This window comes from Grampus griseus (genome assembly GCF_964374135.1).
Source record: "Grampus griseus genome assembly, chromosome: 2".
NCBI lineage: Eukaryota > Metazoa > Chordata > Mammalia > Artiodactyla > Delphinidae > Grampus > Grampus griseus.
In genome coordinates, this window is record NC_139018.1 from 10,066,950 (window position 1) to 10,087,409 (window position 20,460).

The 20,460-nt window shown below is 47.8% G+C and overlaps 1 protein-coding gene across 1 annotated transcript; it reads right to left on the reverse strand.

Annotated features, from left to right (window-relative positions):
* Nucleotides 1-12,453: 12,453 nt before the first annotated feature.
* On the reverse strand, nt 12,454-19,036 carry SERPINA3 (serpin family A member 3; the record flags this gene model as incomplete). The annotated part of the gene is given in 5 exon segments (XM_082648258.1): nt 12,454-12,681; nt 13,741-13,891; nt 16,427-16,565; nt 16,568-16,699; nt 18,385-19,036. Coding segments are annotated over 5 exon segments (1,302 nt in total).
* Nucleotides 19,037-20,460: the final 1,424 nt, after the last annotated feature.

Here is a 20,460-nt window from a genome sequence, read left to right on the forward strand (position 1 = left end):
AGACGGGCGCGAGCCACAGCTATCAGCGCGGACCCCAGAGACGGGTATGGGACGCTAAGGCTGCTGCTGCCGCCACCAAGAAACCTGTGTGCGAGCACAGGTCACTATCCACACCTCCCCTCCCGGAGCCTGTGCAGCCCGCCACTGCCAGGGTCCCTGGATCCAGGGACAGCTTCCCCGGGAGAACGCACAGTGCACCTCAGGCTGGCAACGTCATGCCGGCCTCTGCTGCCGCAGGCCCGCCCCGCACTCCGTGACCCTCCCTTCACCCGGCCTGAGTGATCCAGAGCCTCCGAATCAGCGGCTCCTTTAACCCCGTCCTGTCTGAGCAAAGAACAGACGCCCTCCGGCGACCTACACGCACAGGCGGGGCCAAATCCAAAGCTGAACCCCAGGAGCTGTGCGAACAAAGAAGAGAAAAGGAAATTTCTCCCAGCGACCTCAGGAGCAGTGGATCAACTCTCCACAATCAACTTGATGTACCTGCATCTGTGGAATGGCTGAACAGACAACGAATCATCCCAAGTTGAGGTGGTGGACATTGGGAGCAGCTGTAGACTTGGGGTTTGCTTTCTGCATCTAATCTGTTTCTGGGTTTACGTTTATCTTAGTTTAGTATTTAGAGCTTATTATCATTGATAGATTTGTTTATTGATTTGGTTGCTCTCTTCCTTTTTTTTCAATGTATATATATTTTTATCCTTTTTCTCTTTTTGTGAGTGTGTATGTGTATCCTTCTTTGTGTGATTCTGTCTGTATAGCTTTGCTTTTACCATTTGTCCTAGGGTTCTTTCTGTCCTTATTTATTTATTTATTTTTGTATAGTTTTTAGCACTTGTTATCATTGGTGGATTTGTTTTTTGGTTTGGTTGTTCTCTCCTTTCTTTCTATTTTTAAATTTTTTATTATATTTTTTTAATTTATAATAATAATTTTTTATTTTAATAACTTTATTTTATTTTATTTTATTTATTTATTTTCTCTCACTTTTCTTCTGAGCCATGTGGCTGATGGGGTCTTGGTGCTCCAGCTGGGTGTCAGGCCTGAGCCTCTGAGGTGGGAGACCCGAGTTCAGGATATTGGTCCACCAGAGACCTCCCTGCCCCATGAAATACCAAAATGCGAAAGCTCTCCCAGAGATCTGCATCTCAGTGCTAAGATCCAGCTCTACTCAATGACCAGCAAGCTACAGTGCTGGACACCCTACGCCAAACAACTAGCAAGATAGGAACACAACCCCACCCATTAGCAGAGATGCTGCCTAAATTAATAATAAGGTCACAGACGCTTCAAAACACACCACCGGATGAAGTCCAGCCCACCAGAAAAGCAAGATCCAGCCTCATCCACCAGCACACAGGCACCAGTCCCCTCCACCAGGAAGCCTACACAACCCACTGAACCGCCTTACCCACTGGGGGGCAGACATCAAAAACAACGGGAACTACGAACCTGCAGCCTGCTAAAAGGAGACTCCAAACACAGTAAGATATGCAAAATGAGAAGACAGAGAAATACACAACAGATGAAGGAGCAAGGTAAAAACCCACCAGAACAAACAAATGAAGAGGAAGTAGGCAGTCTACCTGAAAGAGAATTAAGAGTAATGGTAGTAAAGATGATCCAAACTCTTGGAAAGAGAATGGAGAAAATACAAGAAAGGTTTAACAAGGACCCAGAAGAACAAAACAGCAAACAAACAATGATGACAACACAATAAATGAAATTAAAAATTCGTTAGGAGGAGACAAAAGCAGAATAACTGAGGCAGAAGAACGGATAAGTGACCAGGAAGATAAAATAGTGAAAATAACTACCACAGAGCATAATAAAGAAAAAAGAATGAAAAGAATTGAGGACAGTCTCAGAGACCTCTAGGACAACATTAAACAGACCAACATTTGAATTATAGGAGTCCCAGAAGAAGAAGAGAGAGAAAAAAAAAAAGGGACTGAGAAAATATTTGAAGTGATTATAGTTGAAAACTTCCCTAATATGGGAAAGGAAATAGTCAATCAAGTCCAGGAAGCACAGAGAGTCCCATACAGGATAAATCCAAGGGGAAACATGCCAAGACACATATTAATCAAGCTATCAAAAATTAAATTCAAAGAAAAAATATTAAAAGCAGCAAAGGAAAAACAAAAAATAACATACAAGGGAACTCCCATAAGGTTAGCAGTTGATCGTTCAGCAGAAACTCTGCAAGCCAGAAGGGAATGACAGGAAATATTTAAAGTGATGGAAGGGAAAAACCTACAACCAAGATTAGTCTGCCCAGCAAGGATCTCATTCAGATTTGACAGAGAAGTTAAAACCTTTACAGACAAGCAAAAGTTAAGAGAATTCAACACCACCAAACCATCTTTACAACAAATGCTAAAGGAACTTCTCTAGGCAGGAAACACAAGACAAGGAAAAGACCTACAATAACAAACCCAAAACAATTAAGAAAATGGTAATAGGAACATACATATCGATAATTACCTTAAATGTAAATGGATTAAATGCTCCAACCAAAAGACATAGACTGGTCGAATGGATACAAAAACAAGAGCCATATATATGCTGCCTACAAGACACCCACTTCAGACCTAGGGCACATACAGATGGAAAATGAGGGATGGTAAAAGATATTCCATGCAAATGGAAATCAAAAGAAACCTGGAGTAGCAATTCTCATATCAGACAAAATAGACTTTAAAATAAAGACTATTACAAGAGGCAAAGACAGACACTACATAATGATCAAGGGATCAATCCAAGAAGAAAATATAACAATTGTAAATATTTATGAACCCAACACAGGAACACCTCAACACATAAAGCAACTGCTAACAGCCATAAAAGGGAAATCAACAGTAACACAAACGTAATACGGGACTTTAACATCCCACTTTCACCAATGGACAGATCATCAAAAATGAAAATAAATAAGGAAATACAGCTTTAAATGATACATGAAGCAAGATGGACTTGGTTGCTATTTTTAGGTCATTACATCCAAAAATGAAAGAATACACTTTCTTCTCAAGTGCTTATGGAATATTCTCCAGGATAGATGATATCTTGGGTCATAAATCAAGCCTTGGTAAATTTAAGAAAATTGAAATCATATCAAGTAACATTTGCGACCACAATGCTATGAGACTAGATATCAATTACAGGGAAAAATCTGTAAAAACAGAAACACATGGAGGCTAAAAAATACACTACTAAATAACCAAGATATCACTGAAGAAATCAAAGAGGAAATCAAAAAATATCTAAATACAAATTACAATGAAAACATGACGACCCCAAACCTATAGGATGCAGCAATAGCTGTTCTAAGAGGGAAGTTTATAGTAATACTGTCCTACCTCAAGAAACAAGAAACATCTCAAATAAACAACCTAACCTTACACCTAAAGAAATTAGAGAAAGAAGAACAAAAGAATCCCAAAATTAGCAGAAGGAAAGAAAACATAAAGATCAGATCAGAAATAAATGAAAAAGAAATGAAGGAAACGATAGCAAAGATCAATAAAACTAAAAGCTGGTTCTTTGAGAAGATAAACAAAATTGATAAACCATTAGCCAGAATCATCAAGAAAAAAAGGGACAAGACACAAATTAATAGAATTAGAAATGAAAAAGGAGATGTAACAACTGACACTCCAGAAATACAAAGGATCATGAGAGATTACAACAAGCAACTACATGCCAATAAAATGGACAACCTGGAAGAAATGGACAAATTCTTAGAAAGGTATAACCTTCCAAGACTGAACCAGGAAGAAATAGAATACATAAACAGACCAATCACAAGCACTGAAATTGAAACTTTGATTAAAAATCTTCCAACAAACAAAAGTCCAGGACCAGATAGATTCACAGGCGAATTCTATCAAACATTTAAAGAAGAGCTAACACCTATCCTTCTCAAACTCTTCCAAAATATAGCAGAAGGAGGAACACTCCCAAACTCATTCTACAAGACCACCATCACTCTGATTCTAAGACCAGACAAAGATGTCACAAAATAGAAAACTACAGGCCAATATCACTGATGAACATAGATGCAAAAATCCTCAACAAAATACTAGCAAACAGAATCCAACAGCACATTAAAATGATCAAACACCATGATCAAGTGGGGTTTACCCCAGGAATGCAAGGATTCTTCAATATATGCAAATTAATCAATGTGATAAACCATATTAACAAACTGAAGGAGAAAAACCATATGATCATCTCAATAGATGCAGAGAAAGCTTTTGACAAAGTTCAACACCGATTTATCATAAAAACTCTCCAGAAAGTAGGCATAGAGGGAACTGACCTCAACATAATAAAGGCCATATAGGACAAACCCACAGTCAACATTGTTGTCAATGGTGAAAAACTGAAATCATTTCCACTAAGATCAGGAACAAGACAAGGTTGCCTACTCTCACTACTATTTTCCAACATAGTTTTGGAAGTTTTAGCCACAGCAATCAGAGAAGAAAAGAAATAAAAGGAATCCAAATTGGAAAAGAAGAAGTAAAACTCTCACTGTTTGCAGATGACATGATACTATACATAGAGAATCCTAAAGATGCTACCAGAAAATTTCTAGAGCTAATCAGTGAATTTGTTAGTGTATCAGGATACAAAATTAATGCACAGAAATCTCTTGCATTCCTATACACTACTGATGAAAAATATGAAAGAGAAATTAATGAAACACTCCCATGTACCATTGCAACAGAAAGAATAAAATACCTAGGCATAAACCTTCCTAAGGAGACAAAAGACCTGTATGCAGAAAACTATAAGACACTGATGAAAGAAATTAAAGATGATACAAACAGATAGAGAGATATACCATGTTATTGGATTGGAAGAACAAACATTGTGAAAATGACTATACTACCCAAAGCAATCTACAGATTCAATGCAATCCCTATCAAACTACCAATGGCATTCTTCACAGAACTAGAATACGAAATTTCACAATTTGTATGGAAACACAAAAGACCCTGAATAACCAAACAATGTTGAGAAAGAAAAACGTAGCTGGAGGTATCAGGCTCCCTGACTTCAGACTATACTACAAAGCTACAGTAATCGAGACAGTGTGGTACTGGCACAAAAACAGAAATATAGATCAATGGAACAGGATAGAAAACCCAGAGAGAAATCCACGCACATATGGTCACCTTTTCTTTGATAAAGGCGGCAAGAATGTACAATGGAGAAAAGACAGCCTCTTCAGTAAGTGGGGCTGGGAATACAGGACAGCCACATGTAAAAGAATGAAATTAGAACACTCCCTAAAACCATCTACAAAAATAAACTCAAAATGAATTAAAGACCTAAATGTAAGGCCAGACACTATCAAACTCTTAGAGGAAAACATAGGCAGAACACTCTATGACATAAATCACAGCAAGATCTTTTTTGACCCACCTCCTGGAGAAATGGAAATAAAAACAAAAATAAACTAATGGGACCTAAGGAAACTTAAAAGCTTTTACACAGCAAAGGAAACAATAAACAAAATGAAAAGGCAACCCTCAGAATGGGAGAAAATATTTGCAAATGAAGCAACTGACAAAGGATTAATCTCCAAAATACACAAGCAGCTCATGCAGCCCAAAACCAACAAAACAAACAACCCAATCCAGAAATGGGCAGAAGACCTAAATAGACATTTCTCCAAAGAAGATATACGGATTGCCAACAAACACGTGAAAGGATGCTCAACATCACTAATCATTAGAGAAATGCAAATCAAAACTACAATGAGGTATCACCTCACACCGGTCAGAATGGCCATCATCAGAGAATCTACAAACATTAAATGCTGGAGAGGATGTGGATGAAAGGGAACCCACTTGCACTGTTGGTGGGAATGTAAATTGATACAGCCACTATGGAGAACAGTATCGAGGTTCCTTAAAAAACTAAAAAAAAAACCTACCATACGACCCAGCAACCCCACTACTGGGCATATACCCTGAGAAAACCATAATTCAAAAAGTCATGTACCACGATGTTCATTGCAGCTCTATTTACAGTAGCCAGGACAGGGAAGCAACCTAAGTGTCCATCGACAGATGAATGGATAAAGAAGTTGTGGCACATATATACAATGGAATATTACTCAGCCATAAAAGGAAGCAGAATTGACTTATTTGTAGTGAGGTGGATGGACCTAGAGTCTGTCATACAGAGTGAAGTAAGTCAGGAAGAGAAAAATACCATATGCTAACACATATATATGGAATCTAAAAAAAAAAAAAGCTTCTGAAGAACCTAGGGGCAGGACAGGGATAAAGACGCAGACATAGAGAATGGACTTGAGGACATGAGGAGGGGGAAGGGTAAGCTGGGACGAAGTGAGAGAGTGACATGGACATATGTTCGCTACCAAATGTCAAATAGATAGCTAGTGGGAAGAAGATGCATAGCAGAGGGATATCAGCTTGGTGCTTTGTGTCCACCTAGAGGGGTGGGATAGGGAGGGTGGGAGGGAGACGCAAGAGGGAGGAGATATGGGGATATATGTATATGTATAGCTGATTCACTTTGTTATACAGCAGAAACTAACACACCATTGTAAAACAATTATACTCCAATAAAGATGTTAAAAAAAATTTTTCCTACTGAACTTCAGATCCACAGAGCCCATGATGTATTGGACTTCTCTTCATATACAACCTACAGTCATCTTAAACTTCACATGTCCAAATCAAAGCTTATCATCTTCCTGCAAAAAATGTTATTCATTTTGTAATCCTTAACTCACAGGACAATGTGGGAATTCCAGTTTCCCAAGGCTCCAGCCCAGCAACCTGGGGGTCATCTTTGATTTCTTCCTGTCCTCTTCACAACCAAGCACTAATTCCTGTCGATTATATATGTTAACATTTCTCCAATTTGTCTCCTTTTCTCTACCCATCTTCCCAATTCCTTGGCTCAGACTAGAAAAGCTGGTCTTTCTGTTTCTCCTCTTCTTATCCAACCCACACCCTACCCCCCCCCCATCCATCTTCCCCTCCTCAGCCAGGGTGATCTTTCCAAAGGGTAATCTCATCAATACATTACCTGTTTGTAATATTTCACCGTTACCCATCTCTTTGAATAATCTAACATCATGGTGGGTGATGCCAATAAGACGACCAAATAAACATCCCCTGATTGTACCCCCAGCCTGCAACAACAATAATTTGGCGTCCATCAGGCTGTGGGATCCAGCGCCATACACAAGGGACCTGGGAGGAATCTTGCCCTCCTGTGTGTCAGGTAACATTCATTCAGACCTCAGTCCCAGCTGTGGACCCTGAAGTGACCTGTCAGCTGGCTTCAGTCCCTCTTGACTGTGGTCTGGGATCCCCTGGAGAACACTGACTTAGAATATTACCCACAGACAAGAGAGCCTTGTGAATGTCCGTGAGTCTGGTGGAGAAGTTCCGGTTCACCCTGGAACAGAAACAAATTCTAAGTTTGGATGCACCCGAGAGAGTAAGAGGAACAGTTTGACTTATCCGTCACCGCTCTCCCAAGACAGCACAGCTTGATGCCCAGAGAGCCCTTCTCAGCCCGTGGTTTCTCCCACTGGGGAAAGTAAGAGCATGTGAGTGATTGCCTACCTTCCCCACCCCTGTGGAATGCTGCCAAAGAAGCCCATTTCTCTCTTGTGGCATCCAGAGTACTGATTCCTGAGCTGCACCACCTGGGAGCAGTGAGGGGTTGGAATAACATCAACCAGGGCTTGGAACATATCACAGCGTTGTGTAGCCTACAAACTGTGTCACAGACTCCATCAGGATGGCCACAAGCCACTGGTAAGCCTTACCCACGAATCCCCCCAGCTTGTCCACAAGGTACCCGCAGTGCTCTGCATGCCCCACTCCTACCCCATGGCCAGCTTCCTGTGCACACTCCCAGTGGCAGCAAGAGTGAGCTTTCTGGAAGAGTTTGAGAAGGATTGGTGTTAATTCTTCTTTAAGTGTTTGGTAGAATTTGTTACTGAAACCATCTGGTCCTGGGCTTCGCTTTGTTGGGAAATTTTTGATCATTGCTTCAATTTCCTTAATTATATTGATCAATTCAGATTTTCTACTTCTTCATCATTCAGTCTTGGTAGATTGTATGTTTCTAGGAATGTATCCATTTCTTCTAGGTTATCCAAAATGTTGGCATATACTTGTTTATACTAGTCTCTTATAATCCTTTGTATTTCTGTAGTATCAGTTGTAAAGTCTGTCTTTCATTTCTGATTTCATTTATTTAAGTCTGCTCTCTTTTTTTCCTTAGACTAGCTAAAGTTTTGTCAATTTTGTTCATTTTTTCAAAGAAGCAGCTCTTAGTTTCATTGATCTTTTCTGTTGTTTTTCTGGTCTCTGTTTCATTTTTTTCTGCTCTTTGTTTTCTCCTTTCTGTTAACTTTGGCTTAGTGTGTCCTTTTTCTAGTTCCTTATGTGTAAAGTTAGGTTGTTTATTTTGGATATTAACTCCTTATCATCTATCTGATAAGGAGTTAATATCCAAAATATATAATGAATCCACAAAACTTAATAACAATAAAGTAAATAATCTGATTTTTAAAAGGGCAGACCTGAATAGACACTTTTCTACAGAAGACGTACAAAAGGGCAACAGGTACATGAAGAGAGGTTCAACATCACTAATCATCAGGAAAATACAAATCAAAATCACAATGAAGTGTCACTTCACATCTGTTAGAATGGCTATAATGAAAAAGAAAACAGATTAACAAGTGTTGTCCAGGCTGTGGAGAAATGGGAACACTTGTATACTGTTAGTGGGATATAAACCAGAAAAGCCACCATAGAAAACATTGCAGAGATTCCTCAAAAAATTAAAAATAGATTTTCCACAATGATTCAGAACTTCTACTTCTGGATATATATCCAGAGGAAATGACATCACTACCTCAAAAAGATATCTGCGTTCCCATGTTGATTTCAGTATTATTCACAATAACCAAGTTATGGAAACAACCTAAGTATCTGTTTAAGTGTGAATGGATAAAGGAAATGGTACATACATGGATGGATAGATGCTTGGATGGGTGGATGCATGGATGGATGGATGGATGGGTATAGATATAGATATAGATATAGATATATATGAGCATTATTCAGTCATAAGAAAGAAGGAAATCTTGACATTTGCTACATCATGGGTGGAACTTGACAGCATTACGCCAGGTAAAATAAGTCAGACAGAAAGAGACAAATACTGTAGGATATCACTTATATATGAAATAAAAGAAACAAACTCATAGAAGCAGAGAGTAGAATGTTGGTTGCAAAAAGCTGAGGAGTGGTGAAATGAGGAGATGTTAGTCAAAGGGTAGAAACTTCCAGTTGGAAGTTGAGTAAATTTTGGGATCTAGTGTACAGCACGGTAACCGCAGTTAACAATATTGTATTTATGCTTGAAAGTTGCTGAGAGAGTAGCTCTTAAATATACTTACCACACACAAAAATGATAATTATGTAGGGAGATGGAAGTATTAAGTGACCTTATTCATAAGATATAAGTGTATGAAGTCACTGCTTTGTACACAATAAACTTACACAATGTTACAGGTCCATTACATCTCAATAAAGCTGGAAAAGAAAGAAAATTATTGACATGCTTTACAAGACATGGTCTTGTCTCTGTTGGTCCCCTGAGTTCAGGAGGTACCCGAATTTCCCCCAGACGCTGTGATCCAGACCATAGGATCTTCTTCTGCTCCAGGAACACAGCACACTCTCTCTTCTTTCCTGACAGCAAGTCTCCTCCTCGTGTCTGTCTTCTCTGTACAGGACAGCATTTGAAGACAGTGCTTCCAGGAGGCCAAACTCAACTTCCCCAGCCTGGGCTCGATCCCTGAACTCACCAGCTATCTGTGTGTGCCCATCAGAGTGGCTGCCGCATCCACATTCACCGTCTCCTTCCCATCAGGCTGTGGGCTCTATGGAGGCAAATTCCAGCTTGACCTTCTCTACCCAGAATGTCCAGCGCCAGCCCAGTGCCTGCACGTGGAGGACTTTAGATGTTGGCTGAATGACAGAGACCGAAGACATGTCTTTTCTTGTGTTGGTGCCTTTTCAGCCCTGGATTCCTTTCTGGTTAGTGATGGAGGGAATGGATGACACAGGAACCAGGGAGTCGTTGCAGGTGGTCAGTATCGGGAGGCCCGTCAAGGCCAACAGTAGGCGACCAGCAGGTAGGTGACCTTTTGGTCCCATGGGAAGGAGAAGAGGGACGCTAAGCCCGAGGCTCAAAGATCTGGAGCCCAGGTGTCCCCTCAGAGGAGGGCTCAGCCTTTCTCCAGTAACATCCAGACCCAGATGAGGATGAGCCCTGGGCTGAGGCACCAGCTCCTTGCACACCTGGACCCAGGGCGGGAGGGATGCAGCCCCGAGCCTCCTCCAGGGCGCTGCTAGGCAGGCCCAGCAAAGGGGCGAACAGCCACGAGCACCTGGGCTCAAGCAGGTGAGGAGTAATTCACACAAAAAGACGCTCTCAGAATGTACTGCCTCTGGAACCATCGGACTCGGAAGAAACATCTCAGTGACTTCCTGTCTTCTTACACATGTTCATGCATGTACACACACACACACAGAGTCTATCATTGATTCCACGGAACCACGCACCTGGGGTCCGAACCCAAATGTGTCCCCTTCCTGCTCCTCCTGCGGGGGGTCCTTCCTCAGGGGATGCTCTGTCATCACCCAGGAGCCAAACCCAGATGCCCCCTTTTACTGCCATCTCCCTACATCCACTCACAGAAACATGGGTTCTCCTCCCAGCCTTCCACTCATCCCTGCTCTTCTGCTCCAGCTGGACCCACTTTGGCCCCATTTCCTGCAGCATCCCCTTTAATGTCCAGCCTGCATCCCTGTCCTGGCCCTGAATTGCTTCTCTACACAGCAGCTGGAGTCATTTTTCTACTATGCCAATCTGCTCAGAGAGACCCTCTGTTCAAATTCCTTTAAAGCTGCCCAGGGGTCTATGGAACCTTTCCAGCATCCTTACCGAGCTGCCAGGCCCCCAGTGGTCCAGCGGCTCCATCATGGCCCCATCACCTCTGCAGGCCCTCCGCTTCCTGCTCCAGGTCTGCTCAGCTTCCTTCGCGTTCTTGAAAATGTCTTTCTCCTGCCAAGGACATTCTCCTCTCTGTTTACCCTACCGCATTTTATTCTTCCTCTGATGGCAGCACAAAAAACACCTCCTCCAGGAATGGCTCGCCGACTTCCCAGGCTGAGTTTGATCCTCTGTCAGCCTCCAGAGCCTTGTTTCATCACCCATGTTTCGCATCAGTTCCTAAGTCCCATGAGGGTCACTGCTGTGAAAATCTTTGAGGGCAGATTCATTCTGTGGTTTAGAGTGTTTCTCTGATCCGGGAGGTTGGGATAACATCCTGCCGGCAATAATTAGTAGCTGTGTGGCCTTGGGGGAAATGACTGAGCCTCTCTGTTCCTCAGTTTCCTCAGCGGTAAAATGGGATGAGTAACAGCAAGTATCTCATGTGATCATTTCAAGGACTAAACGGGTTATTCCAGGCAAAGGTCTGAGCAGGCTGCCTGGCAGAGAGATCTCAACCGTTCAGTTGTGGGTGACGTCATCATTTACGCCGGGAGCTGACCTTCCTGGAGAGGACACAGCCCCTGATCACATCAGGGACATGAAGAACCAAGTGAGTTCCTTTTATTGCAGGTGTGTGTTTATTGACCTTTTGCTCCCATACCCCCGTTCTGGCTGCTGAGGGGATCCTCTGTCAGGCGAGTATGTGGAACTCGTCAGGTGGTGGAGTAGCTCGTCTGGGAACCTGGAAGTAGTTGGTCTCCCAGGTTGAGGTGCTCGGGGGCAGCAGGGGAGACCCTGGGGGGAGGCCCAGCTCAGCTGCAGGAGTGAGGGGTCCAGGGGCTGTGCCAGAAGAGGTGAGGGTCGGAGCCCCTGCAATGTCAGCACGAGGGCACATCCTGGGCCCTGGGGGATGGAAGAGTGAACCTGGACCTGGGACCAGAGCCCCCGGAAGTGGGCATCGGGCAGCAGGGGCCCCTCCCAGCCCTGGGCCTGAGGTCCAGTGGGCTTGGTCGCAGGCACAAAGCCTGCTCCTGGGCTGGCTGGTGAGGCTGAGACAGAGGGGCCCAGAGTCTGGGGCGGACTGAGAGTGTGTGGGAGGTCGGGGGGCTTGGCCTCAGGGCCCAGGCTGCCCATGGCATGGGATCACGTAGGTAAGGGTGGAGACACACGGGAAAGAGTCCAGTCCAAGGAAGGTGGCTTATTGCTTTCGTAGGGCTCAGAGCCTCTTACTGACCAAGGCACAGACTCCCTGTGCATGTGGAGCCCCCAGCAGAGTCACTGTCACCTTCCCAAGGGTGAGCAGGTGGGACCAGGCAAGGGGCTCCTCGGTGCACAGGGGCCAAGCTGCCCCCAGGGACCAGGGCTACTAGCTACTTAGCGAGGGGAACTGCCACTCAGAGGGGAGGCCCAGGCTTGACTGGGTTTGGTGACTTTCCCCAAAAAGATGATGCTCTGAGTATCTTTGTGAATTACGGAAATCAGAAAGGGCCTGCCAAAACTAGCAATGAATGCTTGTAAGGTTGAAGTCATCATCTTGATTCCAGTGGCAGCAGCTCCTTCCATGCCTTCCTCGCCCACATCAAGCATGGTCTGGCGGACCACCTGTGGAGACCCCAGAGCATTACCCACTGGACACAGGGGAGTAGGATGTGAGCAGCTGCCTGACCCCCACTAAGGGGACTGGCATTCATTCACCTGATGCTGTCTGTCACCGTGCTGTCAACCTGTTCAATTTGTCCTCGCAACAAACTCTCAGCTAGTTTGCAGTCATGATGCGCAGATGTGCAAAGCGAGGCTGCGCGTGCTGGGCCCAGGGTCAGAGAGGCAAAGAGCAGGGGCTCCCTGATGTGGATCCCTCTCTGTCTGAGTCCAGAGACTGTGCTGCCCCAAAGCACCCCCTGGTATAGGGGGAGGGGCAAGGCAATACATTTTCTCACAGTCCGCTGTCCACAGTCCCTCCCTGTCGAAGCAGCAGATGGGTGGGCACTGCTTTTGCTCATCTCCTGCCCCAGTGGAAATGTCCCTGAGCCCTCGGCTACTTTGCGTAGGATGTGGCTTCCCATCCCTGGACCCCGCAGGCCCCTTGGCACATACGCCTCCTTTACCAGGTCCTTTGGCAGGTGGGGTGCAGGGGAGACCGCAGGGCTGCCCAGCCTCCCCCATTCACTCTGACTTCTCTGCTTCTAGGATTGCGGTACCAGGGCCTCTGGTATTCTTGTCTTGTGCTCTTAGGGTATTTCCATCACGATGGCCCTGTAGCCATTGTTAGTACCTATAACCTCTTACCTGCTCTGCTAGACTCTGCACGCTGGCTAAGAACTATCACCCTCATTTACAGATGAAAAAACTGAGGGGCACGAGATTTTAAGTATTTGACTCTATAGGCAGTGAAGAGTGGAGCTTGGCATGGGGTCCACTGCTGATTTCAGATCTTTCCCAATGATAGACTTCTGGGTCACATTAGATTTCAGGGAAAGTGGGCACAGCTCCCCACCATGATTGTAACCCAACTCTCCTGGGCTTAGGGAGTCCCAGGCGGCATGAGTGAGTTACAGGAAATTCAATGAATTTGAAAATTCAAAATTAGCCAAACATCTACCTGTCTGTCACCATTCAAGCTCCTATAAGAAGGATGAATTGTCCAAAGTTTTAAAGACTCACCTCGGAAACCCCCAGCTTGTTGACCTCTGTGATTCCTGACAGGTCAGACTCGTGGTTGAAGACTTTCTTAATACCCAGCTGGGAAAGTACGTTTCTCAGCTTATAGTCGCTGGAGATGGAAAACCTTGGCAAGTTGAGTTCATCTATCCGTCTAGGAAATGAGGAAAATAAACTGGAACTTCTGCTTGACTCAGAGCCCGCCTTTTCCCATCTCACAGCTTGGTCTTCTGTGGTTTCCTCTCCAGCTACTCCCTTCTCCCTGGAATAAGGACTCCTTTCCTCAGTTTCTAGACCCCTCGGGGTAACTCTCCTTAATTCGTTAATTATCCATCATGTCGGCAGGTATCTAACGTGCTAGGCAGAGCACAAGGGCTGGGGCTCAGGCGGTGCCCACATCTGGCCCTGCTTCTCCCTGTAAGCCCGTAGGGCATGGGAAACACCCTCCTCCAACAGGGATTCCACAGCTTCTGGGAGACTGTGCTGGGGCGGCTGCTCCATGGGCACCAGGAAGGCTTCCTGCAGGAGGTGGCATGGAGCCTGAGTCCCGGAGGAGTGAACGGAGCTGACTGGGTGAAGAGGAGTCCAGGAGGCAGGAGGATGCACTTGCAGGAAAGAGGGAAGAAAGAAGGGCTGCCCCACAGCACAGAGGCAGCCTGAGTGCGGGCAGTGGGGAAGGGAGGGGCCGGGAAGGGGCTTGGGTGGGACGTGGAGGGCTGGGGGCTGCATTCAAGGGCCTTGGGAACCTGAATCAACCAATCCAACATCTCGATCTTGTCTTCCCAGTGAGCTCCTTGAGGGCAGGGATGCATCCGCTTCTGAGCAGAGGTGGCAGCATGTTCTTGGAGCAACAGATGCCTCCTCTCTCTTTGTCTCTATTTCCTTTAAGACTCTTGTCACGGTGTCAGCTCTTACAGATGCCAAATACAAGGAGGCTGTGGCTCCCATTAAACGTTGAGTCCCTTGGGAGCAGGGAGGTACCTATTCCTCCTCATAGGCCATCTTTCCTCCCTCCTTCCCTCCCTCCCTCCCCCCGCCCTTTATCCATTCATTCAACAGATTCTTAGTGAGCGCCCTCCATGGGCCAGGAACGTGTAGATGCTTGTCCCCCCAGTGCTTGTAAATCAAAGATGTCTGATGAATATTCTATCCACTTACAACTATTCACTGAGCCCCCGCCCTGTGGTAGCTCTTGGTACTGGAGGAAGGAAAGGGTTGGGAAGGGAGTACATGCAGGGGGAGGGTGGGTCCCGTGTCCTGGAGTCTCCTGGGATCTGCAGTGAGGAGGGGCTGAGAGTCAGGCAGCCCCAAGGCGCCCGGTCCCCTGGACAGGGGTTGGGGAAGGAACTGCAGCCTCAATGTCACGTCTAGGCAGGTCTCTCATTCTTTGCGGTTTATAATGTACTTTCCACACCTGTTACCCCTAGGATCTGCATAGCTGCCCACAACCTTCCCTATCTCCGCTGCAGCAGACACTGCGCCCAGAAGTGCCTCTCCCTCTGCTGTCCCCCTTGTTATTGGTCTCCTGTGTCTGCACTCAGTTTATCCAGAGCCCGACCCCTTCCGCCCTTCCCGGTTCCTCCTGGTGTATCCCCAGCGGCTCCCCTGGGTGAGTCCACTGGGCGCCTGGCTGGCCTCCCTGCCTCCATGCTGGTCCACGGCTGTCTGTTCTCCACTGGACAACCTGGGTGATCCGTTTAAAACATGACTCAGATCGTTCACTCTTTGGCCCAAAACCTTGTGATGAGTCTCTATTTCCCTTAGAGGGGGGCGCGTCGAGGGGTCTGCAAGGCTCCAAGTGACCTGACTCCCCCCTGGGGTCCTGACCTCTCCCAACTTTCCCTCTCACTCCCTCTGCTCTGGCCTCACTAACCCTCAACCACACCAGGCTCCCTCCTGTCTTAACAGGTTTTGCACTGGCTGTTCCCTCAGCCAGGAACGCTTTTCCCCCCCATATGCACATGGCTCAATCCCTCATCTCAAACATCACCTAAGGGCCACCCTGCTTACAATCACAAGCTACTTGCGGGTCCCATTTTTTCATGATTTTACTGTGCTTTACTCTCCCCACCTCCCCATTTCTCCCCTCTCAAAGTAGCAAATAATTTACTACATTTATTTCCTGTCTGTCTCCTCCAACTGCAAAGTAAGTGCCCGTAGGGCAGGGAATTTACTGCTTTATTCGCTGACCTACCCTCAGAGTCTAAATTAGTCCCTCAGATGTAGCTTGATCTTCATTCATTCATTCAATCAGTGCTGAATGGTTGAATGAATAAATGAGTGAATTAATGTTTAGCCCGTGCAAAGCTGATGCTCACGTCTGTCTCACCTGAGCCCCCAACTGATCCCAGTCCCATCCGCCCCCCTCCACCTGCAAGAGGTGGAGCCACGGAGAGAACAGCATGAGTGTCGGGGGTTGTGTGAGGATCCTCAGGACTCAGCGCATGTCAGTGTCAGAGGAACCCTCAGCCCCGCCCCCTCTGATGTCATCATCTTAGAGAAGGAACAGCTCAGGCCCAGAGCCACGCAGGCAGCCAAGGGCAAGGTCAGCCCTGGACGGGCCCTCCCACCTCTGCCCCCGCCCCTGGACATTACTGAGGCCCGGGGGCTGCGGGTCCGGAGTCCTGGAAGAGGGGGAAGGGCCGAGAAGGCAGATGGGCCCACAGCTCCGGGTCCTGGGGACACTCACCTGGGCTGCAGGGAGTCTCTCCATCTCCTCAGCGTCTCTGGGAGCAGCTTGGCCTCCAGGTCGTGCATTTTGCCCTCGTCAGGGAGGATGAAGGGCGCGCTGTCGTCGCTGGTGTACCTGAGCTCCAGCGCGGGGCAGGCAGCTCCTCGTCCCGGAAGTAAGGCGTTTCCAGGCCCCCAGTGGTCATCATGGGCACCTCCACTGTCCTGTTCTCACTCACGTGGAACTCTGACTTATAAGTATGGCTGGGATCAAAGGGCTTCTTCCACTGGGCTAGAGGTGGAGGGACAGGTGAGGGGTCTGTGGTGCAAGGGCTGCAGGCGTCTCACTCCTCTGCCCTGGTCCCTGAGCAGGGGAGACCCTCCCCACACCAGCAGCCCCCCACGTGCCTCTAGGGATGGCCCTGCTAGGTTTGCACATATACCTGGGCAGGTGGGTAGGCCCTTGGGGACGGGGGTGAGCCCAGAGGTCTGGATTGGGAAGGGGGACATGAAACAAACCTGGTTAATTGTGCTACGTGAGAAACCAACAGGAACAGGACAGGGCAAGGGAGAGATGGGGTGAGGCTGGGACTGCAGAGAAATGGGAGCTCCTGGTCCTTAAAGGGAACAGTGTTAGTGACCAGTGGCTAGTCACTGGCTTTGCAGGGAGGACACATGTCCTCGCAGCCTTGTGAGCCAGGCTGAAGCAGGAGCCACATGGGTACCAGGAGGGCAGGGCGGGGTCAGCAGAGGAGAGAGCTGGGGTCTCCCCGCAGGAGGATGGAGCATTCAGTGATGGGGGCTTCTTGGGGAGATTAGGGCCCTGGGGCTTCATGGAGTGTGTATCCACCCCCGCTTCCTGCTTTGTTTCCAGCCCTGCCTGTGTCCCCAGAGTTAGAGGCAGGAGCAGAGGGAATGCAGGGCTGGCTGGGGTGCCCCTGGTGGGGAGATCTGGGAGGAGAAAGTCCTAGACCAGGGCAGGCTTGTAGGAGAGGAAAGCACAGGAGACTGAAAGAATAAACATAGCAGGACAGGCCTGGATTCGTTTTCCAGAGAAATGGGATTCTACGCTTTCATTTACAGAGGAAAACACAGACCCAGGAGGGCTGGCCACGGCTGCAGCCAGGAGCTCCCAGCACAGGGCTAACTTGTCTCCCCAGAGCTAGTGTCTCCTAGGCACGTGACCACCCCCTGCCTCAATGATCATTCCTTCTGTCTTTATCTATGCCGTGTCCCTATTTGCACTGCTGGCTCTATGTTTGAAATCTATCTGCCTTCTCTCTGATCCTTATGAGTTTTCAGGCTGAGGTTTGCAATCTTGAGTTTCTATCAATGGGACTGGTCACTGGGCCAGCTAGAATCTGGGAAAGAGTCTTGGCTGGATGCTGTCCTCTGAGTCTTCCCTCAGATGATGGCCTTGCCAGTTCCACCCTCATGGTCATGAAAGAGCACAACTGAAGTTCCTTGTGCTGGCCAGGCTGCTCAGAGGCTGTCACACTGTGAAGACGGCCACCAGCCTCACCTCAACCACCAGAGACCAAGTCCCCTTAGACGGAGCCCGTCAGACACAGCCCACAGTGTACACAGCTGAGGCCTTCCTGAGCATGTCCAAAAGCATCTCATTAGGGAGGAACCTGGAGTTCCCGGCCACCCCGGAGAGAGCTGAGACGAAAACTCCTTCCTTCTGGCAGCCGGGCAAGTTTAAATCAGAATAAAAAGTCTCCCTGTGGCTCAGACAAAAGGGTTAGTGGCTCCCCTGCACTTAAGTCCCGCACAGTCAGCTGTGGTTTAGAAAACCCCGAAATAGACAAAGCCTATGATCGAGGCAGAGCCTTGGAGCCCAAGCCCCCCTCAGCCAGGAGCAGCCTGCTCTGTAATGTTTTACCGAACGACACAGTTGGCAGAGGCTGGACAGAAATTGCCCTGAAGACACAAAACCAGAAGTGTGTTTCCTTCTGAATTAAACAGGGCACCCACCTTTAAAGTAGACGTAATTCACCAGGACCATCACTGTGCTCTGGGAAACATTTTTGAACAGCTCCACAATTTTCCCCTGCGTTTTATTCTTCACGTAGTCATTGATGAGCTTCTTGGCAGTGTCGGAATCCCGGAAGTCGGTGGAGAAGGCCTCGGAGGCACACAGCGCCCAGGCATCTTCCCTGAACTTGTCCTGAAGCTTCAGCTGCTCCTGGACGAACATGGCGTTGCCCACGCTCAGCTGCAACTGGTCGCTGGGTCGGCCGAGCGTCTGCAGGAGGTGCTGGAAGCCCTGGTGGATTTCTGTCTCAGGGCTCTCTGTGAGGTTGAACTTGAAGCCTTCCAGGGGCTCCGTCAGGGTGGGTCCGCGGGCCCCCAGGCACAGGAAGGCCAAGGCCATGGAGACGCTCAGGGGGGAGAAGATGACATTCTCATTGGAGGTCTTCAAAGCCAACTGCTTGTAGAGGCTGAGGGTGAAGTCGGTGTTACTGGAGACGAAAGTGTGGTCGTCCATAGGTGCCCCTTTGTGTTGGTCCTCTGGGGTCACATCCTCCGGGTCAAGCCCACCCCCTGGGAGGCAGTGGACACTGGAGCAGAGCCCAGCCACCAGGAGCCCCAGAGCCAGGAGGGGAGACATTCCCTCTGCCCTCATCTCTGAAAAGCAAAGCTCCTTTAAGTCTCGGTGTGTCAGATGATGGCCCAACCACCACCCAGTGTCCCCACGTGGTCTCTGCTCTCTCTGCCTCTGCTGCTTTGTGGCCTCCCAGTTCTAGGCACCCTCCTGGGCTCCCAACATACATGAGGAGGCTTTGGGCTCCCTCTCACCCTTTGAAGCAAGTCTTGTAATTGTTACCAATTTCCCCAATGGAGAAACTGGGCACAGAGAGGGAAAGGGGCTTTTCCAAGGTCACCCAGCAAGGAAGTAGAGGAGCGAGGGCAAGAAGCCTGGGTTGCCTGGCTCCAGTGGAGAGCTGGTGATGGGTTTGAGGTGCTTTCCAGTGAGAACCCATCCCCCTCCTGCTGGGAGAGCAGCCACCGTCAGAGGGGACTAGGCAGCAGGGGCTCCGTTTCCACTATGTCCCCTGTCTGCCCCCCAGGATGGAGCCCTGGACTTAGAGGACACAGCACCTCTCCCAGCCTCTTGATGACAAGTGTGTGACATTAGGGGGGCACTCTCATTGTGGTACCTCGTTGCAGTGAGGGTTCAATGAGAGAGGCCACCGCAAGCAGCGGGACCAGCGCTGGAGCCTAGGTGGCCCTGATAAGGGTTGCTGTAAAGATCAAAGGAGGGTAGAGTGTTCTTTTCAGCCCCTGGCAGGTGGACACATGGTGGTTGATTCCACCATAAACCTGTAAAGGCCTCCTAGTGGGGAGAAGCAGCGTGGTCTCAGAGTGCCAGAGACCTGGACAAGGATTCCATTTTGACCACTAGTGAGTGCTGTGTGGTGACAAACAAGTGACTGAGCCTCTCTGAGCCTCAGGTCCCATCTCTGTCCATGTTGAATGGCTCAGGTGACATAAAGTATGAAGGTGCTGGGTTCATAAGAGGAGTTCCAGAGGTGTCATCTCCTCCACATGCCACCGTCTCTAGGACCCTACAAGCCAGAGCTGTGATCCCTGAAGACAGGGGACAGAGGACAGAGCTACTGCATGAAAGTCTGAGAGAGGCTTAGCTCAAAGCTGGAGGCCTCAGCAAACAGGACTGCTTACCTTCAGCCTCTGGCCCCTCATCTCAGAGTTCAGAGGAGAAAGGACTGCTGGGGGGGAGGGGAGTGAAGGGGAGGGAGCTGAGCTGAGGCCAGTGGAAAGGCCTTAGGACAAGCCTGGGGACAGAGGCGATCAATTGCCCCAACTTTTAGTTTACTCAGGGCCAGTGCCGTCGTTTCTTTCAAAAAGAGTTAAACATTTTCCTCTAAAATTATTCCTGAAGAAATAGTGCTTTTGTTATTTGGCTGGATTGGAGAGCTGGCTCTGTTTCTGAGCAGTCTGTCTTTTCAGTTGCTGGACAGACGCACCTTCCTGTCTGCTTGACCGGGGACCCTATAGGGACAGTGGAGCCCAGGAAACTCCCCTAGA